At 41.4% G+C, this 26,534-nt stretch overlaps 1 protein-coding gene across 4 annotated transcripts in view; it reads left to right on the plus strand.

The window, feature by feature from the left end:
• The window catches only part of Phactr2 (phosphatase and actin regulator 2), a 120,902-nt gene that overhangs the window by 35,452 nt on the left and 58,916 nt on the right, over positions 1-26,534 (plus strand). For all 4 annotated transcript variants that reach the window (XM_059272724.1, XM_059272726.1, XM_059272725.1 and 1 more), the window contains exon 3: positions 24,494-24,574. In XM_059272724.1, coding sequence (XP_059128707.1) covers positions 24,494-24,574 — 81 coding nt within the window. The remainder of the gene's footprint in view (positions 1-24,493; positions 24,575-26,534) is intronic.

A 26,534-nucleotide genomic window follows, 5' to 3' on the forward strand; every position in this document is an offset into this window, starting at 1 on the left:
TTTTGATTCTAAGCTCAATTTCAACAAATGCTAGGTATCCATGGAATTTTGTTTGAGGACAAAAAGGCGTTTATCTCTTGATGTAAGTTCAGCTTTCTTCATGCTTCCTATCCAAAACGATCCCCTTATCAAAATTCCCCATGTGTGCAGGATCACAGAGCAGATCTTATTGGTCTAGGTAAGACTACCCTTGTGTCCTTGAGCTGTGAAACAGAAAATACTAGACACAGGCCAAGTGTGTGTAACAGGAAAACCAAGGATCCCTAGAGACACGTGTCCCTGCTTCACACTCAGGTAGAAAATCTGAGTATTTGCTGTCTAATGAGCAATAATGATACCTGAGAAGTGTTTCAGAATTGCCTTGAAGAAATGAAGTTATAAAAATGGGGTGTGGGGGGGGGTTGTCAGGAGTTGACATTTGTAGACAGTGTGTTCCAGAGTTTGTTGTTGTTTTGTTTCTACTGGTTGATATTTGGAAATATCTGTAATAAAAAAAAACAAGTAGAAAAATGATAGAGACCTGGATTGGCACAAAATGGATACTGAGACCTCTTGTGTGTCCAAGGACTTCCTGGATTAGAAACCAGTGGGAGCTGGTGGACAGTGGGCCGAGTGACGACCACTAAGTGATTTTTCTTTCTACCCAACACTAGATGACCCAGATCAAACCAGCCTCTGGGCCTCATTTTCTTTGTTAAAATTGGAATTAGATGAGCTGAATTCTAAGGTGTTTTTCTTCCAGATTCTGTTGTTGGACATCAGGGAGACTCTTGGCTTTCTAGTTCCTGGCTAGACATCTGTTATCCCTGCTTCTTGGGAGTAGACTGAACCACATTGCCCTTCTGAAGTGCTCTCCTCTCATGTTTTCCCAAGCATTGCTAGCATCCGGCTCTGCAAGTTACCATGGTTACTCGAGATGGGAGTAATTCTCTGGACTATCACATTAAGATGTTGAGAGAAGACAGGCTTTCAGTTATCTGTGTTGCCCTTTATGTAGATCTGAAGCTACTAATGTTTCTCTTTAGAGAGGACATCTACAGAGAATCTCCTCTTTTCTCTTTTCTCATTATTTATTTGAATTATAAAGTAGTTTTCACCATACTTATATGTTTATCTTAAGGCTTTAATTTCTATTGAGACCTGGAGAAGTATCCATGAAGCTTAAACAAAGACTCCAAGAGGCCTGAGACTATAGCTCGGTGGTAGAGTACTTGACTGGTATCATCCATGAGGCTGTAAGCTCAGTTCTTAGCACTTAAAATGGGGTAGCGGCTTTTTTGTTTTCATGTTGAGGAAAGATGTAACCAAAAAATGGAAGTAACCAAGAAAAATGGTGTCTTCCTTGAAAAAGCTGTTTCAAATAATGAAATCAGGCTGTTTGAACATGACATAGGCCACACACATCTTAGCAAGATCTGGGACTGGGAGAGAAGGTGGGAGAGAAAGTCTTCAGTGTTGGTCCCTTACAGCCCTAGGCTGATGATATTCGCCGTGTTCCAAGGTCAGTGATAATATATCACCTTTCCCAGACCAGCGGGATATTTAGGTAGCAGAAGATAAGCCGTAACATGAATTTGTGGGTGCCATTTTCATTGCATGTGATGACAGGAGTCTCAACCTTGGTGTGTTTTAGTGGTCCTGAGCCAACTACGCTTTGGGATGCCCCTTTAAAGCTCAAAGAAGCATCTTACCTATGAGGCCGACTGAGTCTGTACACAGACTTTCAGTTCCTTGCCATTGTTCCTAAGCAGAAATGTACCTGTAGCTCTGACTCATTCTCCAGTCCGGGAGAACACCGCTCTTCTCCATCCATAGTCATGTGTACTTTCGTGGCACGGCACATTCTGAGAAATACGCCATTAGGCTGGGACAGTGTGTGTGAACAACACACACTGGAATGGAGCCGGGCTTACGGGACACGGCTCCAACCCCCGCTTGAATACCATTTCTACACCCATACCATTTCTGCTGTGTCTCATCTTGTACATGGGGCCTTCCTCGGTCTCACCTAAGCTCAGATTGTTTTCCTTCCTTCCCTTTAGAATCCAGAATGTCATTTCTATTTCTTTTCTTTCTAATTATTTCCCCTTGTTGTGTTGTAGAGCAAGAGATACAAGTATAGCCTCTGCATCTTTGTTTCTTTGTTGGTTTCTTTCAGTCCCAGGGATTAAAACCAGGTCCTCCCAGGAGCTAGACAATCACTCTACCACTGAGTGATTATATCCACAGCCCTTGGCTTTTTAAACATCTTGTGTCTCCCAAATGTCAGACACGCAGGCAGACCCTCAATCTAAACACGGTTGTTCCCCTGACTGCTCCGCTCCGTCTCCTGTTACCATCAAAACCAGATGTTTTGAAAATAGCCCGCACCTGCCGCTTCCATTTTCTCCCCACACACAGCACCCATCTCCAGAGAAGGTGCTGCTCAACACCACAAGGAAGCACGGGAAATGGGGAGGGAATGCGCGGAAGCTCTGTGCACATATGCACTGCATCCCAGGCGCTATAAGAAGACCTCATCTCAAAAGACACACACACACAGCAATCCAAAAAAAAAAAAAAAAAACAACCTAGGGGAAATTTCTCTTTCCTCACTTTTGCCCTTATTTAAAAGCAGACTGTTCTCCTAGATAAAGAAAATCAAGGTGTAATCTCCATGAGCGCTGTGGTCTCCGTGTGCTGTTAGTAATGGCAAAGGCATGCCTGTGGAGATTTTTAGATAGTGTCATTGTAAGTTGCAGCATTCTAGGAATCAGAATAACTTGGAGAGAGCCATCTGGCAAAACCCTGAAGTCACTGAGAGTGCTCTTACGGTACCTAATAATAATCGCTTTTATTGAATGTTGTTACATACCACACTCTGCTCCAAGAACTCCATTCAGATTGGCTCCCCGAGTCATGAGAGCAACCTTACAAAGTTCAAGCGATATGTTACCCACTTCTGCTAGCAAGGAGTCTTGGCCTAGGATAGTCAGACCACTTTCTTCTGGAAATAGGAGTCTGGAAGCCAAAGGGCACCGCAGCCCACACTTTCTACAGTTCCCTTACACTGTAGCCCTGTAAGGTAACTTCCTGCACAGATCAGTAATGATCGGGCCTGGGTAGGTGTCACTATCCCATAGCGGTTTGCCTCATTGGTCAGCTTTTCCTGTAAGACGGATTTGGTCTGAGTAAATTACTTCGGTTCTGCTTGGCTGGCCCGATTTTCAGCAGTGCGTGTTCAGAAACACACTTGGCAAGGATCAAAATTATGTTTGGTCCTAGAAAAGCATAATATTCTCTGTAACCATGGAAGCATAATATTGCTGCCCGGGATTATTTTCCATATCTGCAGAAAAGGATGAAAGTGAAGGGATTTCTCAGAGATGGTTAAGGCCTCGTTAAGGCCTGCTCTGGTTTTATAAATACCTGGAAGCCATTTGATCCTTACCTCTCTGAGTCCACTGAGAAAGCAGGTGTGCTGTCATGTAGCACTCATCTCCACACCGTATTTGAAGAGCAAGACAGAATCAGCCCTGTTTCCCAGTGTACTATAGCAGAGCAGAGTTCCATAACCAAGCAATGGGCACACAACAACCAGGTCCACAGATAGTGCCTAACATTTCCATCTGTGGCATGCCTGCTGCGGGAACAGACAGTGGTGGCCCTGTCACAGACTCTAGTCCACTGAGGGTCAACTCCCTTCTCTTTTCAATTACCTAGCAGGAAGCAGAAAGTCAACTCAAATAAGCATGTAGACTATCAGTGAGTGAGTAGAGAAAAATATAGCAAAGAGTTGAAAGTGGGCTGTAGAGGGAGATGATTAAAATGGAGTGGTCAGGGATACGTCATGGGAAAGAAAAGCCCCATGAGAAATCCTGTTGAGGAATTACATGAGTTAGAGGTCATGTGCACACCCTTCTATCACCAACGGTGTTAACATAGGGCTCTCCTTCTTTATGCATCATCTCCAACAGCCACAATGCTTGACGCTTATGCAGCTGCTGGCTGTTACCTCATCTGCTACCAGCACTGTGTCTAGGAGATGGATATGGGTTAGGGAGAGCCAGACCTAAGGACGCTGGGACGACTGTCTCCTTTCCATCTGTGTCCATCACCTGTGGCACGTGTTCACGGGAACCCCATCCGTGAGCTCTCTTTCTCAGTGTGTCCCATTTCTCCTGTCACCGTCATGATTGCAGTTATAGTTCCCTTTCATCTGTGAGCATTTCTCTTCATCATCCCTTATTTACATAATTTTTCTACTCCTAGATGTCTTTCTTTTTTTTTTTTTTCCAGTGCGGAGCAAAGGAAGGCATTTCCCAACTTCACTCACACTCCCTTTTAGTGAGAAGACTATTTATAATGATGGATTGAATGGGGGTCGGGGGGATATAGCAGTCATAGCCAAAAGAACACTTCAGTGATCTCCAAACTATGGGTCTCACAGTGACCAGGGATGTTTTGGGCAGCACCTCTTGGAGGCATTCTCTGTGAATTGTCCCTAGAAATGGGGCTTTTCCTTGAGTACTGACCTGCGCCAACCATGTCAAACCCTTACCCTTCTAGGAAACACACGGTATTTTGCCTTGTTCAGAAATTTTTTTCCCTCCTCTGCCTCTCTGCTGCTGCTACAGATCAGTGAACCTTGAATCCCCCAGGAAAATATATTTACTCCCTGTGGTCACAACAGTGTGCACCTCTGAGATCTTAGAACCAACTGTAACATGGCTTTTGGGAGCACAGATGTGCAAAGATTCCTGAATATGTAACCAGGGCCTTCCAAAAAGGTCATTCATTGTTTTGCTTTTCTTTTGGGTGTGTGTGTGTGTGTGTGTGTGTGTGTGTGTGTGTGTGTGTCTTACAATTCTAAGAATTTTAATATGTGAATAGTCTTGCCCAACCACTTCCAAAGTTAGGATGTATCACTGCCAACTCACTGCTCCACAACCCAAATCTTCCTCATGCTGCCTTTTATAAGTGTGAATCAACCTCTCCCACTACACTTTGGCTACTGTAGGTCAGTTCTTTATTCACTCTGGCTTTAAAAAAAAAAAAAAAAAAAAGTACTAATGCATTCTTTCCAAAACTTGAAAAAAAGAAACGTAAAATTCACACAGAAGCACAAAAGGCCCCAAATAACTAAAGCAATCCTTAGCAGAAAGAACAACGCTAGAAGTATCACAATCCCTGATCTCAAATGATACTGGAGGGACCTGAAGAGGTGACTCAGGAGTCAGAGTATGCACTGCTCCTGCAGCTTGCAGAGGATTGGAGTTCCATTTCCAGCACCCACATCAAGTGGCTGACGACCACCTATTCCTGCATCAAAGGATTCAGCGCCCTCTTCTGGCTTCTGCAGACACCTGCACTCACATGCACATACCCAAACATACACACACACACACACACACACACACACACACACACACACACACTATTTTTAAAAATCTTCTGATTATATTACAGAGCAATAATAATAAATACCATGGTGCTGGCACAAAAACAAACTCAAAGACTGAGAAGACCATAAATAAACCCATACAGTTACAGCCAGCTGATATTTATTTAACAAGGCTGTCAGAAACATACATTCCAGAAAAGACTGCTGCTTTAACCAGTTGTTCTGGGGAAACTGGATTTTCATATGTGAAGCAAAAAAAATTAGATGAATATTTCTCACCCTGCACAAAAATCAACTCAGAATGGATTAAAGATCTTAATATAAGATCTAAAATCTTGAAACTGCTCGAGGAAAATATAGGCAAAACGCTTCAAGATATATGGGCATAGGCAAGGGTTTTTTGAACATACTCCAATAACACAAGAAATAATATCAAGAATTAACAAATGGGACTACATGAAGTTAAGAGGTAGCTACACAGCACAGAAAACAACCACCAGACTGAAGAGGCAGCCTACAGAATGGGGGGCGGTGAATCCTTACCAGCTACGTATCAGCTGGGGATTAATAGCCAGGATATATAAAGAAACAACCAAAATCAAACATCCAAACCACAAATGTTCCGATCGAAAGCTGGTCTAATTAACTATATAAACAGTTCTCAAAAGCCAGAATACAAATGTCCAGTAAATACTGGGAAGATGTTCAACATCCTTAGCCATCAGAGAAATGCAAATGAAAACTGCTTTGAGATTCCATCTTACCCAAGCAGAATGGCTATCAAGCAAACAAATAATAATAGATGTTGGCAAGGATATGGGGAAAGAGGAGCCCTTACTCACTGATGATGAGAATGTAGAATTATATAGCCATTATAGAAATAAGTATGGAGGCTCCTGAACAATAAACAAACAAACCTGAAAATGGGACTACTGTGGAACTGAGCCATCCCAGTCTTGGGTAAGGGCTCTAAGGAAACACATCACAAAGACTTGCACATCCATGCTTATAGATAAAATATTTACCGTCGTCAGTAAGTAGAACCAGCCTACACATTCATCAGTATCTCAGTGGATAAAGATATGCAACCCTAGAGACGAAGAAGACTTGGCATGTCTTCTTCCATATGGGGGACCTAAATTTTATATTTTGTATATGTGTGAGTGTGTGTGTTGTTCAAAAACTGGAAAGTGGTTTGTGGGAGATCTTAATGATGACTGAAATACAGAGAGTAATAGAATACATGCAGTAGAAAATTGAAAGTGGAAGACTTAACTGGGAGAAGAAATGGAGCTAGCTATTGTTAGGGAGGGGACTTGAGAGAGGCCAGTGAGGGAGATGGACAAATAGGAACAGAGTGTATTGAATATGTGTGTAAACATGCCATGAAGAAACGTACTGCTTTGTAAACTAACATAAAAAGTCAAAAACAAAGCAAAGGACACTGTCATTCAGTATTAAATTAGGAGTCTGGTGGCTTTCTCTCAGCACAGCCCCTTTGGCCATTGATCAGTATATCCAGCAGGCGTCCATCTTCCATTTTTGCTGTTAAGTTGTATTTTGTTGTATGATTTTGTTCCGTGATCTGCCTAGCCATTCACCTGAAAAGGGACAGGGTAGTTGGTTCCCATTGGGAGTAAGGATGGCTGAATCTACTATAAAATTCTTAGATAAATTTCTGTGGACCAGAGTTTTTACTTGTTAGGGGGAAATATGTAGGAATGGGTCCTATGTTGAGTGTGTTCAACGTTAAAACAATTACCAAACATTTTCCAGAGTTTTCCATTTCTGCCGGCAATGTCAGACTGTTCCGGTTGCTCCACATCATTGTCAGAATTTGATATTGTTGTTATTATTTGTTATTTTAGTGACAAAAAAAAATAATAAATCACTAGGAATGGTGATGCTCGCCTGTGATCCTTGCACACAAGATGGTGGGTAAGGAGTATCTATAAAGCTGCAGGCTAGCCTGGGCTACAGAGCAAGACAGTGTCACCCACAAATGATCAAATTTACTATGTTAACTATTTTTAAATGTGCAGTTCAGTCATCTCAAGTGGTTTTACATGATTAGGAAACCAAGTCTCTGACCATTTCGTCTTGCAGAACTGAAGCTCTTACCTATTCAACAACTATCTCCTGTCTTCTGGCTACCTACCACCCTTTGTCTTTTCTATAAGTTGACATTATTAGTATTTGAAATGAGGTCTCACTGCATTGCTCAAGGGCTCAAACCACCCTCAGGGCTTCATTTTAGGTCACAGAAATTTTTCTTGCTTTTGTAAAGCTTTTATAATTTTATGTCATACATATGTAGGTCAATTTAGGGGTAATATTCATCTCAGGTGTGATGTTTGATACGCATTTCTAGTCATTTCAGTCTTATTTGCTGGGGAAAAAAAACAATTTTTTTTCCGTTGAATCACCTTTCTACAACTCAAAACACCTCTTTGAGAAAGGTCAGCTTTAGTCTTCTGGCTCATTTTTATGGTTCAGTTAGTTTTCTCTCAGTTGAGTTTTAAGATGACTTTATATTTGCTAGACACATTGCCCTGGTCGGGTGTTGTTTGGAGATATTCCCTCCCAGTCTGCACCATGCCTCTCCATTTTTTAACGGGGCTTTTTATAAAGCAACAGTTCTTCATTTTGGTGGTGCACAGCTCCTCTGTCCTCTTTCTGGGTTGTGTTTTCCATGTCTTGGAGGGACTCTGAGCAATGCTTGCTGGAAAGACTCATCTCCACAGTCCTTGCTTTTGCACCTCTGCAGAGTTAATTGGCCACATGTGTGGGATCTATTTCTGGACTCACTGTTCTGTTCTCCTAATCTCTGTGTCTGTTCCTTCACAAATACCAGACTTTCTTCGTTACTGTAGCTCTTAAGCCTGAAAATTAGTTAGTGTAGTTTCTCTTAATTCTTCATTTTACAACTATTTTTAACTAGTCTACTTTCTTTGCCTTCTCATTTAAACTTTTGAATCAGCTTACTTATATTCTAGAAATGTCCCTGATGGAATTTTTGTTGTTGTTGTTGTTGTTGTTGTTGTTGTTGGAATTGCATTAACTCTGTACCAAAGTTTGGATGTATTTGATTGAGGGCTTCTTTTCTGTGTTGAATCATCTACTCTGTGAACTGATGTGCTTTTCCATTTAATCAACTCTTTCATTTCTCTCATCAACATTTTGAAGTTTTGAGAAGACCATGTTAAGTTTATAATTATGTGTTTTCTTTTTTTCAGCTATTGCAAATCATATGTATTTTAAATGTTTCTAATTGTTGATTTCCATTGTTCATTCGAGTCTATAGATATATGATTGTATATATATTCATATTTTGAGAGTACTCTGTGGCTAAGCCGTCTGTGGATAAAAATGGTTGTATTTCTTTTTTCCTTGTCTGTGTGCCTTTTCTTGCCTTCTCCCCCCATAAGCTAACATTTCTGCTCCAATAGAAAGTAAGTGAGGAGAAAGGGCATCCTTGCCTGGTTCCCAACTGTAAAGGGAAAATATTCATTAAGTGTGTTTACTGAAGGCTTATTTTATGTGAACTTTATCAGGCTGAGGAGTTCTTCATATTTCCTGGTTTGCTGAGATATTTATTACATACGAATAGATATTAGATTTCTTTTTTTTAATCTAAAATAAAAAAGAGTGTTTGCATGTAAGTCCATGCATCATGTGTATGTTTGGTCCCTACAGAGGCCAGAAGAGAGCATCGGATCACCTGGGACTGGAGTAAAGATAATTGTGGGCCATAGTCGGGGGTGGGGGGGGAGTATCAAACCCAGGCCCTTCTAGAATAGCAACAGCTGCTCTTAACTACTGAACTATCTCTCTACCCCATTACTGGATTTCTTGAATGTTCTTTCTGTATTAATTAATGTGCTCACACATGGGCTTTCTTCTTTAAAATAGTATTATATTTGGTTACATTGATATATTTTTAAATATTGAACCAGTTTGTTTTCATTCCTGGAATATGACTCCACTGCACACACACCCCTTCTCTCTTGTTTTTATTGGGTAACTCTTTAACTATTGGTGATATTGATCTATAGTTTTCTTTTCTTATACGTGCAACTCTCTGGTTTGGATATTGGAGTAACACCGATCGCATAAAATGAACCGGGAGGTGTCCCTTCCTTCTACTCCTGGAAGGAAGTTCATGACACTGGTGGTATTTCTTCTTCCAATGTTTGGTCAAATTCACCAGTGAAACAGTCAGACGCTGAAGGTTGTAAGTCTGCCTCTTCACTTTCTTGAATAGCAATAGGGCCATGTGAGTGTTCTGTTTCATCTTAGGTAGGTACTGGTGGGCATTCTGATGCTTTCCAGTGGGAGGCAGAGCAAGACTCTCTCTTGATTCCTATGCTTTTAACTGACTACCTCTCCTCCTTCAGTAAACTCAGTCGTGCAGGCTTCTGCCTTCTCAGTGGGGTTGGTCACTTCTCTTTCTCTCTAGCACCCGTGTTGTTTTTTTTTTTTTTCAACAGCCTTGATGAGAGGTGATTCACATACCATGCACTTCACTCATCTAACATTTGTAACAATTTTTTTTAGTAATTTTCAAAAGCTGTGTAATCAGCACCACAGTCATTCTTAGCATTCCATCACCTTAGAAAGGAATCCCATTCCCACTAACACTCCTCCCTCCCTCCCATCTCCCCAGCTCTGCTCTCTGCCTGTTCTTGACATTTCATGTAAATACTCAACAGTAAACGTGTGCTGTCTTGTGACTGATGTTGCCTCTTAGCATGATGGTTTCAAGACCACCCTTCTAATAACAGGCACCAGTATTTGGTCTTTTTCCACTGCTGAATGGTTTTCAGTTGTATAGATACAATGTAGTTCATTCGTTAGCTGGTAGACTTAAGTTGTTTCTGCTTTGGGCTATAACGGATAATTCTTAGATGAGCATTTGTAGGTAGGTCCTTGGGTAGATGCACATTTTCACTTCTCTTGGTTGTTTCCCTATGAATGGAATAGTCGAGTCTTAGGACAGCTTGCTGTTTAACATTTTGAAGACTGTTTTCCAACATAGCCACACCATTTACTGTCCCCTGTATATGGTGCAATCCATTTTGTCTACGTCTGGCCTACATTTGTTATCAGTCTTCTTTTATCCTCTACATCATGCAGGCTGTGAAGTTATTTCCCAAGCACTCTTAGTTCTTTTTCTTCCTTACTCTTTCAAGCAAAAGTTGTCTTCCAGCAGAGATTTTTCTTTGAAGTTTTCTCCAAGTCAAGGTCTCACTGTGTATATGTAGCTTGAGCTGGTTTTGAACAAGATCCTCTTGCCTATCTGACAAGTGCTGGGATTACAGGCATGCACATCATGCCTGGCTAAGGGCAGGGATTTTCAAGTTCTCTGGCGAAGATCCTAAGGCTACTAGAACAGTCCTTGGCTTGTATTAGACATTCAGTAAATGTTTGTGGAATGAATGAACAAAAGCCCTGATCCCATTCCACACACAGAGTATTTGCAAATGAACCTTTTTAGCTTGGGAAGTTTAGAGGACAGGAATTAGACTTATTTTCAAACCTTCTTTAGGTCTTATCACAGAGTTGTCCAATAAAGACTGAAGGAACCTTGAAAGACCATAATAAATAGAGTGAATATTTCACCAGCTTGATGGATAGAATGGGACCTGCTCTTTCATTAATGAGTAAAATACTTATTAATTAAGTATTTAAGTATTATTAAGCATATATGTGGTGCTGTGTATGGCAATATGAAAGTCATTGTAGAGACTGATTGGCAAAAGGGAGGCAAGTGGGATTTTATTCTAGTTCAATCATTGTTTACTTAACTGTGTATGTTCTAACTGAGCCTCTCAGACCAAGTGTGTATAAGAAATGCTGTGGTTCAAAGAGATAATACATGTATGATAATTTTATCATACATACTTAAAAAAACTCTTATGTTGTCTTCCTAGAGATAGACGGTTGTGCTAAAGTAGACTCATTTTATATCTACTAGATAGGAAATATACTTGATCTTAGTTGTTAACTTGATGGGGTATAGGATCATCATGGAAGCAAAGCTCCGGACATGTCTATGAGAGGTTTTCTAGACTGGATTAAATGAGGTGGGAAGACCTACCCTAACTGTAGGCAGCACCATCCCATGGGCTACGGTTCTGGACTGGATACAAAGTAGAAAAAAAGCTGAGCAGCAGTGCTCATTGCCCTTTGCTTCCAGGCTGGGAGCTCAACTGGACAACTACCTCATGATTCTGCTACCAGGCCCTGCCTGCTATGATGAACTGACTGTCCCTCATACTCAACAGTTCCTTTTTCCATTACCTTTGTCCATCGGGGTATTTTGTCACACTAAGAAGAAGAGTAATGAATATAACATATCAGGGAGAACAAGTATTTGTTACTCTTTGGTTTTGTTCCTCCTTGATTCAGCTTTTCTATATATAGGTAGATGGGAGGAATCAATAGAGCCTTACCTTTCATTTGCAGACCGTGCATTATTTATGGCCATCTCTCCTCATGGGAAAACCCACTTATGAGAAAGAGTACCATATGAGATATGTTGCTAGGCATTCACCACCATTGAAATCAGTGTCCTTACAAGTACAGGCAGAGTTTACCTTCTACAGATTCATATAAACTGCGACCTCTGTTTCCAAACAGAGTGAAGGGGCCTCCCTTTCTTCCTATGCATTCTGGAGAATGGGTTGTTATTCGTTTAATCCAAACTGAAGTTTGCCTTTACTCTTGTGGCTTCAGAAAGCTGACGAGTATTTCAAAGACTCCGTCTGTTCTGGATTGGGGGCGGGCAATTTTTTGCTAGAGCAAGAGAACTCAGAGAAGCAAAACTTCTGAGCCTTCTAGGAAAACAGCCACAAAGAAGCCATTGATACTAGTGCTTTTGCTAAATTCTGCTTATAAGTGACATGTTAAAAAACAATGTCCACTAGACTGCAATTTATTATTGTTAACTGTCTTTAGTTTCTCATTCATTGCATTTGTTCCTACCATAGGTGGTAGAATGGAAAGGGGTAATGTTCCCATCAACCTCTTCATTAAAAGGAGGCTTCTATTGGAGTTTTTACTGCTTTCAGAGAGTGGCTGACTATATCCCTTACTTTGGTAGATCATTTCCCAATTTTATTGTCCTTTGGAGTGGTGCCCGCCTCAAGTACTTCGAAAAAGTACAGCAGAGCTCCTTCTAGCCAGGTCTGAGGACTCCTATCAGGAAAGCCCATTATTGTATTTCCTCTGTGTATTATTTCCCATCATGGTTTTGTTTTGTTTTTTTCATCCTGTGATACAAATCTGGTCCTTATCTCTGGGACTAAGTCCTGGAAAGTGACTGCTTTTTGGCTCGCATATTTTCCTGATTTGTTTCCCATTTGGGATTTGTTGCCATCTTAATTCTCATTTCTTTTGTGGTAAGTGAAAAACTGTTACTCATCTGGCCTCCAAACACTTCCTATCCCAAATTTTCTTCCACTACTTCCCAAGGCTAGACTGTCTAGGTTTTGAAACTGGTTCTCATACTAGTTTTTTGGTTTTTTTTTTTTTTGCCCCAAAATATAAGGGCTTAGTAATGCCTACTGTTGGAGGGACCATTGAAAGGCTGAGTAAGAAATATAAGGGAACATAAGACATAGTTGGAAAGAAGAGTGGACACAAGAAAATCATGCAAAAAATTACTATGTGTCAGTGTGTTTGAAAAAAATCTTTTTAAAGTGTTTCATCTCAGAATTTATATAGAGTTCTATAGTCCAAAAATTGTTTTAAAGTTTAATCTTTAAAATCATAATGGAAATGTGTGTGTGTGTGTGTGTGTGTGTGTGTGTGTGTATCAGCCACTTTTATGTACAAGTCTGTAGGGTTCAGTGCATTTACATGGCCATGCAACAGATGTCATGAAATTTTTCAGGGAATTCAGACTTGTACCTGTTGGACAACTGTTCTCCATTTTCCCTCCCCTTCCGCCTATAATTTGTTTTTAAAGAAAACGTCTGATGAGTCAAGTGCAGAACCTTAACGATAATAGCTGAAGTGGTAGATCGGGCATCTTTCTTGCTGCTGAGTTTTTCAGTTCAGCTCACTCCTAAGAAGTTTAAATAAATGGAACCTCATAAGGATTGAAAATATTCCCATGGGGTACTTTGCTACATAGGTAGCATTATGTTTTGTTTTTGAGGCATAAGCTTTATCCCATTACTCATTTGAGGCTCTTTTGATGAATTGTCCTAATGTAGGAGAGATATGTCCATATCAGTAACAATGATAGCTAATCCTCATTTTTACTGTATTCGCTGCTGTTGTATTTATTTCTTGTTTGTTTGTTGTTTCGTGTGCCATGGCATGAATGTGGAGGTCAGAGGACAACTTTCAGCAGTCCCGTCTCTTCTGCTGCTATGTGACTGAACTCAGGTTGTCAGACATAATGGCGAGGCACCTGCCTTTACCCACAGAGCCATCTCATCAATCCGGCAAGGCTGTTTGAAGTGCTTATAATCTTCCCTTTTGTTCCATGAGGTGTGTTACATTTATAACCCTAATTTTGTCAATGAATGAGTACGGAGGTGCAGAAAATTTAAAGAAGCTGATCTCAGTTTCAGGGTTTGTTATCAAAAACGCATATTTGAACATTGTCGGTCTGGCTTGAGTCTCTATTCCTTCTTTATTCCTGTACCTTGATGCCTTCTGGTTAATATTCATGTCAAACTGATCATCTCAGTGGGATAAAGTGAAAGGAATAGACAAATGTATTTGGGAGGGAGTTGGAGGTGAGTAAAAATGTAATATTTAGGTGATCTGTGGTTTGTACCAGTTACTTTATGTTTTAGTCACCTAGGATGATCTGTTCAGTAGGTTCTAATTATTCATTCCATGCCCAGGGACAAAGCCTCAGGACAGCGTGGGAGCTTGCCTCACCTGCTAATAAATCATAAGATCTAGGTGTAGAAACAGACTTGTTCATAAGAGGTAAGACTCTGTCTTACACAGAAGTCTATTAAGCATAAAAGAAGCCATAAGCTATTATATACAAATAATATTTATTTTATATTTCTATGTAAATATTCTATAGAAGTCTGTACTATACATAACAGATTTCTACATAGAGAATGGCTTCATCACGGAACACTCAAGTCCTTTTAAGAATGTATATGTGTGCACATAATATATAGCAGCGTTGTTCTATTGTATATGTGTAGGATGATATCATCCTATGCTATATAATAAGAGAAATATATTTTTCTGGTTTGTGTCCTGTGTTACGGCCTTTCTATCTTCAAGAGGAATAAAGAGATCCTGATATCACTGTAAAAATCAGAGACTCTGAAGCAATGGGAAGGGAAGTTGAGCAAAAGCATGATGTCAATGTTCCAGGGTGGCTTTGCTGTCAAACTTTAGTTATTATGATTTTAGCCACAGCGAAGCCTTTCTTGTATTTACTTACAAAAAATAAACCTTTATTTGGAGGGACCCTTTGTCCTATTCATACAGATGCAGACAGAACTGGATGCTTTTTATTTACCCACTTAGTCTAGGTCTGGGCAGCTTTTGCCAGGGGAATCCTGTTCTCTACAAATGCTGTCTCTCTGCTGTGTAGAGAGAGCTATGCAATATGGGCAAGAACATCTTCCTCATCTTGACATCTCCTCTGGTGGGATATGTATAGAAAAGGGGTAAACATTGATTAAGAAATTCCTTCTCTGGTCTTCTGACTTAGACTGGTTATTCTTTGTACTATGTGAGTTGCATTTTAGTATGCTTTGTCTGTAACTGGATAAAACAAACTCCAGGACATATGTACCTCCCTCCGTAAAAGAATAGCCTAAGCTATTAAAATTTCACACTTCACAGTACAGATTAGATGCTTACTGAATGTGAGTGTCTTAATCTGGATAGCCCGGTGTGGCTGAAATCCCTTTCATATCTAATCTTGCTTGCCTTGGACAGCTGGTTCTCAAGGAAATAAGACAGCTCATGTTGATGAAAGCTCAAACATCTCCAAAACATGCAAGGCCTGTCTGAGTCCTGATCCTGGCAGTAGCATCCAGAGTTCAGGGGTGTACTCTCTGCTAGCCGATGGCGCTGACAACGGGTTTGTGAAGGCTTATAGCCATCAAGAGCTGAGATCACTTTCCAGTCATTTCTCTAGACAGCCTTCCTTACTGGAGGTCCAAACACAATTATCCTAGGGGTGTCATTATCTTTATGACATACATGAGTCCCCTCTCTTTGGTTGTGAAGGAACAAGAAGCAGAAAACGTGTGTTTTCATTAAGCTTTTCACTAAGCTGAATGAAGCTAACAGCACCTATGCTGGCATTTATATTTCCCTTGGGCTTAGAGTCAGAGTGGAAGAGGGAAGGACATCAGTAAGAGGCTCACGTAACACACGACTCTTGACCTCTAATCACCTTCCTGAGATTGCTAATACTTCCGGGCCCCTTTGGAACAGAAGACTTACTCATTGTTTGAGTCCTGAGCCTCTGTCCCTTGCGAATACAAAATGTAAGTGTTGAATTGGTCTACTGTAGTGGTTCCCAGACTTGCATCCTTTAGCAACAGCCATGAATTTTGGCTTCTTGGGTTGTGCAGGCCTCTCCTCTTGCCTTAGTCTTTTCGTCAGCTTTAGTGCCTGAGTTTAAAAAAATATTTACACCCACTTGTTCCATGAAAAGGTACAATAAAGGAAGCCACGAGAAAGGATCAGCTAATTTCTGATTCTATCATCTTGTGCCTCGGGGATTTCAATGTCTTGGTAGAGGCCATAAACTAGTAAGTGGTACAGCTTGGCCTAGATGGGGTGGCGATGGAGGATGGAGAAGTGATACAGTCCAACAGTGCAGCAAAGACTGTTCTAGTTCCAGTTTGTGGTCCTTGTCTAAAACCTCTTAACAGACATTCTGGGCTAGGATTCCCATTATACAGGTTTCTTCTTCATGCCCAAGGTGGATTTAAAAAAAAAATCACATTTGTAATATTATTGTAAGTACTTTTTTCCTTTTTGCCATTAGAACTATATATAGCCAGACTTTTGACAGTTAACTTTCTGCTATTTTAGGATTTAAATATCAAATCTTAAATCTAATTCTAATGCCTTATCATTCCACAGATATGCTCTGGACCATCTTTGGTCTAGATATATTCCAGATATATTCAGAAACTGATGGTCTCAAATAATTCTGTGTTGATAGAAATTTTTATTTCAAAGGAGTCCCTTTACAGTTTGCTTTTTCCCATCTGAAACTCCTTTTCAATACTGAGATTTAGTTAACCAGAACTTGAGATCAGCTGTGCCTTGAGGACTTAAGTCATGTCTCCAGGACCTGTAACGGAATGCCAAGTTCTGGGGAAGCAGAAATGAGAGGCTCTCTGGGGCTCTCTAGCCAGCCTAGCCTAATTGTGAGCTCCAGGCCAACGTCTCAAAGAGGTTAGATGGTGTTACTGAGAAAGACCCCTGAGGTTATCCTCTGGCCTCTACAAACATGTGCACAAACGCGTACACACAGATTTTCAAAAGCAAGTCAATTGCTTGGAGAATTAGGATGCAGTTTGGTTGGAGTAGGCAGGAGACATGAGGAGAGTAAGCATTTTAAAATGGAAATTGAATACATTTCCTTATTTAGGGAGGAGGCAGTCATGCTATGACATGCATATGGAGGTCAGAGGACAACTTGTCAATTCCCTCCTTCCACCGTGTGGGTCTGTGGGATCATGCAACCAAATATGATGCACAAATACCTTTGCCAACCGGGCCATCTCACCAGCCCCAGGGAGCATTTTTACCTTAGCACTTTGTAATTTGAATTATGATATGGTCATACTGCCTAAAAATTATCTACTTACAGCTGATGTTTAAGAGCTATTCTATCTGATACCTTGAAGGAGAACAAGAAGGCACTGTGTGCTCTTAGGGGAGCTGAATTCTGTGTAACCATCACTGTAGACTGGGGAATGCAATGATGGTCTTTTTGTTAGGTGTGCCCGAGTTCAGCCAGATCCTAGCAATTTGACTTGGAAATGTTTTTAGCCTCCCCAAGTCTCAAACCCTCATTTGTATGAGGAAAATAAAAATAGTTGCTTTACCCATCCTTCTGGAATACTGGACAGGGCTTAAAAATGTTCTCTAAATGACAAATAAAATAGATTATTATAATCAGGTTTCTTTGGGGGAAGTTGGGACACTAATTTCCCAATCTCCAAGGTCTCTCCATCTTCCTCTTTCTTAAGGCCTTTCTGAGTTGCAAACTAGGGCAGGAAGAGGGGCCTGTTTAGTTCTTCTTTCGTATTTCTACTCTGCAAGCATAGAGAGTCTTTGGTCTCTGCTGGAAGGAAATTCAGTGTAAAAATCTTCTGGTTGGGCAAAGCTCTTTTCTGCTTCTGAATCATAACAGCTGAAGGAAACAGAATTCATTGATTGATAGGACCGAAAAATCCCAGGGGAATGCATCCTACAGGCCCAATGAGATACAGATACTTAGAAGCTATGGTTGAGAATCCTTTCCTCCCTCTTTGAGTCTATGTTCCTGTTTTGTTTTCTTTTCTTTTTAAACTTGAACTCTTTTCTTGTGAAGGCAAAGCAGTCACCAGCAACTCTAGCATCATAGTAGGCTAGTTGTTCCAGCTCCAGAAGAAAGATAAAGCTTGTATTTCTTATTGTTCCAACCAATTTCCTGGGCTTGGATCTTGTAGGTACAGCTTGAGCGGGTGTCCCTCTTTGGACCAATCACCAGAGTGCCATGAAGCCTAGAGCCTGAGGATGTTAACCTCACAAACAATAGGCATTAAAGCATGGGAGCAGCGGAAGTAATTTCCCAAATGGGAGAAAATAAACGACTATTTAAAAAAAAAATAGATAACTACGCTAGACATGCCTTCCCTCTCTCAGCACCCCTTTTCTCCCTGGTCCAAATAAAAGACATTGAGATTCCTAATAACTGCACTGTGCAGTATGACATTTTGTGTATTACAAGGATAAAGAGTCAAGGTATCCACTAGGGTTGTGCAAATATGAACAACACACACACACACACACACACACACACACACACACGAGTTTAGCAGCAAGCAAGGTACATGTGGTTCATTCTAGAGCATGGATATCAGTGATGGTTTTGTTCATTGAAAACCCTCTAGACTCCAGGTACCAGCCTATGCACTTTACTTGGTGTAAGTTGTTGCCTCCAGATGAACCTAAAGGATAGCAGTTACCATGCCATCTTGTAGGTCAATGGGCCTAAGCACCAAGAAATTTCTTGAAAGTATCTGAAGTGGTGAGAGGGCCCTGCACAGGGTACTGTTTGGAGATGATTTCACCACAGAGCGATTAGGGAAGCCATCTAGTGTGGAAAGAAGAAACAGTAACTACAGGAACAGTGCCGAAGAGAAGAAAGAGATGCTTAGAAAATGTTAAGTAAAGCTTGACCTTGGCTTTGGTAGGGGGAGACGGAGGAGAGGGAGGGAGGGAGGGAGGAAAGAGGAACAGATATGGTTGGTGTGGCCAGTGGTAGAGGAGAGCTGCTGTTCCCAGGAGATCAGCCCCTGCTGAGCTCTGTGGAAGTTTGAGTGTGGGAGTGGCATCACTGGATGAACAAGAAAATAGCCAGACCCCTGTGAGGTTTCAGGTGGGGATGTTGGCTTTGTTACTCTACTTTACATTCTTAAGATGTTTTGGAAGGTTTTGTGACTGTGTTGTCGGATAGCATGGGTGGTTATTTCTTTAAATGGGCTAGGCTACATTCATCTTTCTGAAGGGTCCTTTCAGAAAGGAGGCCATTTTCCACCATCCTATTTCCCTTCACTGTTACTGAAGAGGAGCCAAGCCAAGCCAGGTCTTATAGGACACTTCCAATATAGGACAAGCGCTTTTCTGTGTTTCTGTAACAGGATTACAGCAAGCCCATTCATGACTCAGAACCGAGAAGATAACAAGGCACGCTTATTCGGCTCTCCTGTTTGCTCTTCTATTTTGTTCAGTCATTAAACGGTGTTAGAATCAAGCACTAGGACCCTCTTTCCCTGCCAAGAGAAAACACAAGTGGCTTGTTGACCACACGATGATTTTCTCTCCCACATACTTCCAGAGTACCAGGAAATCCTGGCCAAGGATCCACTGAAAGGAGCTGATGGCATATGCTCTGGCCTCACTTGAATGCGGGCTCCATGGCTGTCACTCCGTGCCCAGAAGGACATCATAAATCATTTATAATTTATGAGGAGCCCGACCAGTCCGGCGCTACACCCTGCAAGCTGCCCGTGTCTGTGCACACACTGTGGCCTTCCTTCTTTGCTTCATTCAGAGCCTTTTTCACACGATCCATAGGACGAAAGTGGAAACTTTTCCCCCTTTAGCCAGAGCGTAGAGGCGAGAGGAGACAGAACACCCTTGTTCCTTGAGGCTCTGCAGTGAACCTCACTTGCTTTCTCCTCAACTGGAAAATAAAAAGGGACAGAAGACAAGACTAGTACCAGGACAAGGCTGTCTTCTCTTAAAATCCTATTTTCAACAAACCGTACATGTATTTTGAGTGACGGTAACCAGTGTGTCACTGTTGGGGACATAGCATCGAGCACAACAAAGTTTGGTGTTTGAGGAGATGGCTGAGGAAAGGGGATGAGAAGGGGCAAGCTATTCGCTAGGGGCGTGTGGTGAGATGGCCCTTGATCAGAGCAGGAAGGCCATGATGGAGTGCACCAAGCTGGGGAATGGTGTCCTGGGGAATGGTACCCTGATAAAGAAAGGCTACTCTGTGGAACAGTCTCTGGGGAGAAGCATCATGTGTGGAGATTTATATCCAAGAGCCAGGAAAGAGTAGTTGGATGGGAGAAAGGACATTCCCAGGGTTGCTGTAGAGACCCATGCTAGGGAACTGAGATATTATCCGGAGAGGTGAGCAGCCATTGGGTGTTTTGAAAGACTGATCCTTTTAAAATACTTGAAAATAGAGTAGAACTGTGAAGTCAGGAAAACCACGAGCACAGCTTCTTTCACTTGCTAGAGAGAATTAGAAGGTGTGCTGTTGTAATCGGGATCGAAATGTCAAAATACTAATTCACGCAGTGCAGAAAGTGACACAGAAATCACGTATTTGTTTGATCTTGCCATATGAATCACTTGTACTTTTGCAAACAGGATAAAAGAGAACATTCATGGCCCATTCTTTTACTTACTGGTAATAGTGCTTTTCAAGGACAGACTTAGGAGCTGTATCCAATGACTGTGCCCCTTGTCTCCTGACAATATTGTGGTTATGGTATAGCCGCGGGCCATAACAACCCCTACACACATATATTTAATTTCTGGTATAGATTAGTGTGATCTTCAATCACAGAGTCGCTGGTGTGGTACTGGGAACCAGACCCCACGTGACTTCAGTGATCTCAGTTGCTCCTGACAACTGGGTTTGATTCACGTGCAGAAGTCACAGGGAGAGAGATCTGGGGGCTGCCTGGGAAATTTCTCCTTAAAAATAAGGCTCTCTGAAAGTTGAGGTAGGCCTAAGAAGCATATATTTTTGCCTCTGAAGGTTGAGAAGCAGGTGAGCAAGCAGCAAGAACATTCCCATGATGCTCCTGTCCTATGTGGCATGTTGAACTAAAATGACCTCTCCAGTTCGTTCCAATGCAAAACCCCTCAGAGCCCATGAAAAGCGTCCAGTGAACCTGCTCCGCAAACACACAGACACTGTATAAACACAAGGCAAATATTTTAAAAGGTGAAGAATAAGATTCTTGTACTTCAGGGAGAGCAGGGTTGGAATTTTGTGCCCAACAACATACCTTCCATACCCAGCAGCCTGCAGTTTGTCCACACTGGCCCTCACACAGTTATCTACATTATGTGTTAAAAATGCTCTCAGCCAAAGACCAAGCAAACAGCTAATGGTATTTTCCTATCAGTGCCCGTTTATGAGGTAGAGAAAAAGAACAGAACTGTTGATTTGGATTGCTGGTAGGAGCCGGCACGGAGCTTCTCGGAATTCACAGGAAGAAATGGGAAGAATGTTGGGTACACACAAGGATGAAAAAGGGAGATTTGTTTAAGCCAAAGTTTAAGTTAGAATTAAACCAAGAAAAACTCAAAACTCAGACTAAAGAGTGGACTGGAATCCGCAGTAGAAGCAGAAGTGTGAGCGAGTTATGTTCTAGTCCCTCAGATGAAGAAAGAAAATGTTTAGTGAGGAATAAAAGGTTGTAAAGGTATACGAAGCAGAGATTTTAGAGTGGCCTTCATTACTGACACAGAGTCCCACAGTATTTGATTTTATGACCCCTGAGTCTTGTCCCTCATTTTATAGATCACAGTTTAGAAGCACAAAAACTTGATGAAGGCTGCCCGACATCATTTGACTTGCTGGTGTTCTGGGACCAGCACCCAGGACTCCTGAAAATCATGTGACATTTAAGGCAACGTAACAGACATGGTAGTCACTGAAAAGTTCTGTTTCATATTAGTGAAAAGGGTGGGTGTGGGTAAGGAAGGCAGTACAAGCGACTGCATTCTGGATTGGCAGCAAGTTAGCGTGGCTTAATGGTGAAGAACCTGGGACCTCGTAGTTGCTGCGGCCTTGGGGTGCTAGCCTTTGGATTTCTGTTCTCTCTCTTGATGAGAGTCTAAACACATGACACTGCCCTTAAGCAACAGCACTCTTTAATCTCTTTAATGAACTCTCAGAGAAGAACTCATCTGTGTCACACCCAGCTAACTTCACTCACTGAAATCGCCAACGTTTCTGTGAGCTGTGGATACTAGTTGCTAGAAGAGATAGCGACGAACAGGGCTGGAGGAGGGAAGGAAGGTGTGTCTCCACTAAAACCAATAAGGATTCATTGGTATCCTGTTTCTTTTTCTTTTTTCTTTTACCATTCACTCACTCATTCATTTTCTTCTTTGTTTATATTCCGAGTCCAGAAGCACATCTTATAGTTTACAACAAAGAGCACATATACTCTGCATAGAATGAAACTGAGTTCAGGTTCACGGAAAGGAGAAAATGTGAAATGTCCCTTGAGGTCTGTGTTCAGTATCAAGTTTCACTCCGACTTTTCTAGTAACCAGGATATATTTAAAAAAAAAAAAAAGCGACGCACAAAAGGGGAAAATCCAGTTTGCTATTCCGGGAGCTCTTGCCTTTAGTAGACGCTTGTAGAAGACGTTTGTGTACTCAACCAAGCTCAATGCCTCCTGTTTGTTCAACCTCCTCCACCTCCTGGGCCCTCAAGTGGGAAGGGAAGCTAGTAGCATACTAGGATTCAGATATGCAGGCTCAGTGCCACTGAGGTCCTGCCTTGGCTCCGAAAGTCCATCCAGAGTTCCATCAGGAATACCGATTCCTTCCAGAAGAAGAAAGAATCCATGTAGAGCTTCCCTTCCCTTGACTTGGCCCCAAAGCCGCCCATTCTTATTTCCCTTCTCCATCCTCCTTAAGGTTTGTTAAGGGACATTCCAGAACCTCTAGAGTGTATGACTGGAGAAACACAGAGTTACACTGTGTAGAACTTTTGAGTTGATGGTGTGAAAGGGGGCGGGGAAACAGAAACCAAACAAACAAACAAACAAAACACTGAAGGCTCTCCCTTCTCACCGGCATTCAGATGAAATGTTGACAGGAACTTTGTGGGTTGTTTCTGATTTGGGGCTTTTGGTTTCGTGTTGTGTTTGTTTGTGGTTTAGAATTTTTGGCATTAAGAATTTATTTAGGAGTGCTGGAGAGATGTCTCAGTGGTTGAGAGCATTACTGTTTTCCACAGGACCCAGGTTCCAATTCCCCATAGCCACATGGTAACTTACAACTGTCTATAACTGCAGTCCCAGGGGATCCAACACCTTCTTCTGGCTCCTTGGGCACCATGAATGCGTATAGTGCACAGATATATGTGCAAGCAAAACATCTGTGCACATACATAATAATAAAAATTCAATTTTAATTAATAAAAAAGAACTAACTTAGGTGAGATGGCTTAGCAGGTAAAGACACCTGCCACCACACAGGATGATCTGAATTGAATTTCTGGGACGTATATGGTGAAACTGACTCCCAGAATTGTCCCCCTGACCTCTGCATGTACACCCATGGCATGTGTAGGGGTATATGCACATTTGCACTCACAGATTAATGATTGATCGATTGATGTAATTTTAAAGGCTTTTGAAAAGAACTAACATTAAATCTTCTGAGAGTCCACACAATTATCCAGATTTTCAGCATTTGTACTTTTATTCTTCTCTTTTTATTGTGTGTATTTTTTTTTTTTTTTGGTTTTTTTGAGATGGGGTTTCCCTGTGTAGTTTTGGTGTCTGTCCTGGACCTCGCTCTGTAGACCAAGCTGGCCTTGAACTCACAGAGATCCACCTGGCTCTGCCTGCCGAGTGGTGGGATTAAAGGCGTGTGCCACCACCGCCCGGCTGTGTGTATTTATTATACGTGGTACAGTGTTGTATAAGGATATTGTCATCCAAGTCTTTATTGTACTTGAAGTATATTCATCTCATGCCCTCTACCATCTCCTTCCTCCAGTCCCTCTTCCCATAAATCCCCCTTTCCCTTGGACAACCTCACCTCTATACATATACACCGTGTGTGTGTGTGTGTGTGTGTGTGTGTGTGTGTGTGTGTGTGTGTATGCATAGACCATGTGTTTATCTATGATGCTCAGTGTTGTATATAAACACATGGTCTATGCATATGTATAGAATCCAGGAAATCATATATGCAGAAAATACAGAGGTGAAATCACTTCACATGACTCTCTCCAGTCACGCACTTGGATACCTCACTGCAAATGCCTCTGTCGGCATGTGATTCAGAAAGCATCATTATCAAAGAAAAAAAAAATGCTAAGTGGCCTCTGTGCTCCATAGCCGGAATGCAGTTAAAAAGTACGGGGATTCCTTTTCAGACATGATCATCTTGGCCAGGTACAGTGGTTGGGCCTCAGTCATGCATGGATTGCTTGTGTCCTTGATGTGCTAACTGGACTCTAGACAAGTGTTCTTGGTGGACATAAAAACAAATGGGGCTTTGAGCCTTCATGGGGACAGAATAAATGTGCTTAAGTACTTTGAATGTTGTTCATAATGGTGCTAAGTAATCATTTAATTCTTACTTGTGCTTGTTTTTTTTTTTTAAAGTATTAGAGAGGAAGATATCCACCAGACAAAGTAGAGAGGAGCTGATAAGAAGGGGCCTGCTTAAAGAATTGCCTGACCAAGGTGAGGAAATTTGTCTTATGTTTAAACGAATTGGATTCTACGCTCTTTGCTCTTTCATTTTCTTTTGGAATTTAAAGTTACCACGGTCATTGTCAGATAAAGTAGCCAGTAGTGCACACCAGGAATCTTGCTCCCACCTGGAATGTCTCTGTGGGTGGCCAAGAAGCTGAGGTGTTCTGGAAAAGACGTCCAGCTGGTGACGTCTCCAGTCAATCCTTCTCCTCTCTGTAGGTTGCTTTAAACTCTGTGTTCTTCAGGCTGTTGTGTTGGTAGCTAGAGATACAGGTCAAGATGCTTGTCTGGCTCCTCCCCTCCTCTACCTCACTCTTCTAATCAAGCTAAAGTCGATTGTTTGAGTGAGTTCAGTTTGAGTTTGTCCGTGCCTTACTTGATCCTAAACACTGCCAATAAAAGATAGCAGAGCTTTGCGTCATGTCCCTCACATTGTCTAATGTATTCATTCATGGTCACAGACCAATAAAGCATGAGTGGACAGCTTAATTTGCCTTAGGCTTTCTCCCAAGTAATCTGTTCCTTATTTGTTTCTCTGAGTCTTGTTGCCTCTCACCTTGTTACTTATAATTCTCTCCAAGAGTTTTTTGTTTTGTTTTGTTTTGGTTTTCTCTTTCCTTTCTTCCCTGTTACCTCTATCCTCTGAAGGAGGGAAGCTGATTAGAGAAGACAAGTATTATGTAGAAATTAAGACTGACTCTCAAAGAAGACACCAACACAGGTTATTTCACCCAGTAAATAATTCCATATTATTTTCTTTGCTCCCACTGCCATTAAAACTAAAGGACATTTTGCTACCATACTAATGATTTATCTCATTCTTCTCCTTCATTCCCCCAAGTTTACTGGGGTAATGTGTTATTATTGAGACTTTATGGGAAGAAATAAAATGCTATGGATTTGGAATTTAAGTAATGATACTTAGATAGATAGATAGATAGATAGATAGATAGATAGATAGATAGATAGATAGATAGACAGATAGATATCATATATGTTCCTTATAAAGAATGTAACATTTGGGGGCGTACATTGTGTATTAGTTGAAATGTCATGTTTTTTTCCAATACTGGAATAATCCCAATGTGCAACTAGGAAATGCATGGCTGCTTCAGAAGGAGTGAGGGAAAGCTGGATGGAATAATACCATTTTGGTTGAGCAAACCATCACAATTTTAGAAATTGTCTTTCCATTTCTGACTTGTCAAGTTTTTCCCACTCATCTTTGTTAATGACCTTTTTTGTCTTTTTCAATGTGCTATTTCCTTGAAGTTCTTTGTTTTCCTGCCTAGAACTTTAAAAATGAAAAATGCTCACATTTCCCCTTCCTAATAGGAGATTGGTATGCAGGAGGTAGGCATTCAGGCGGTAGGCATTCAGGAGGTAGGCATGCAGTATCCAGGTCCATCTCCCACCAGTCTCTGGAAGCAGCAGAGAAACTGAAGCTGAACCCATACAACCAGCTTTGTGGAGTGACCCATGCATTTGTTCTGCGTCCCTTATATGAAAATGTTTTAAAGAAAGAAAGAGGAGCTGGAGGGATTACTCATCAATTAAAAGTGCTTTCTGCTCTTGCAGAAGATGTGAATTTAGTTCCCAGCACTCACATTAAAGGCTCACACCTGCCTGTAACTCCATCTGTGGGAAATTCTGGTTTCTGAGGGACCTGCATGCATGTGCACATATCTGCATGTTAACACATACACATATGCACATAATTAAAAATAAAAATAAAATCTCATTAAAAAGAAAAGGGAGAGATTATGATTGAAACCTGTTATTGAGATTGATGGTAGAGCTTACAGGCCAGATGTGTTCCCTAATTCAGAAGTGTCGGGGGAGACTGCTCGTTGGTTGAATTTAACTTTGTTACTTTGGCACGGTTCTCATCTAAAACACCAGAATTACTAATGGCTGAAAGTGTCCAACGATGCCCCTCAGAGATCTC

This window comes from Peromyscus eremicus, chromosome 8b, assembly GCF_949786415.1.
Source record: "Peromyscus eremicus chromosome 8b, PerEre_H2_v1, whole genome shotgun sequence".
Lineage (NCBI taxonomy): Eukaryota > Metazoa > Chordata > Mammalia > Rodentia > Cricetidae > Peromyscus > Peromyscus eremicus.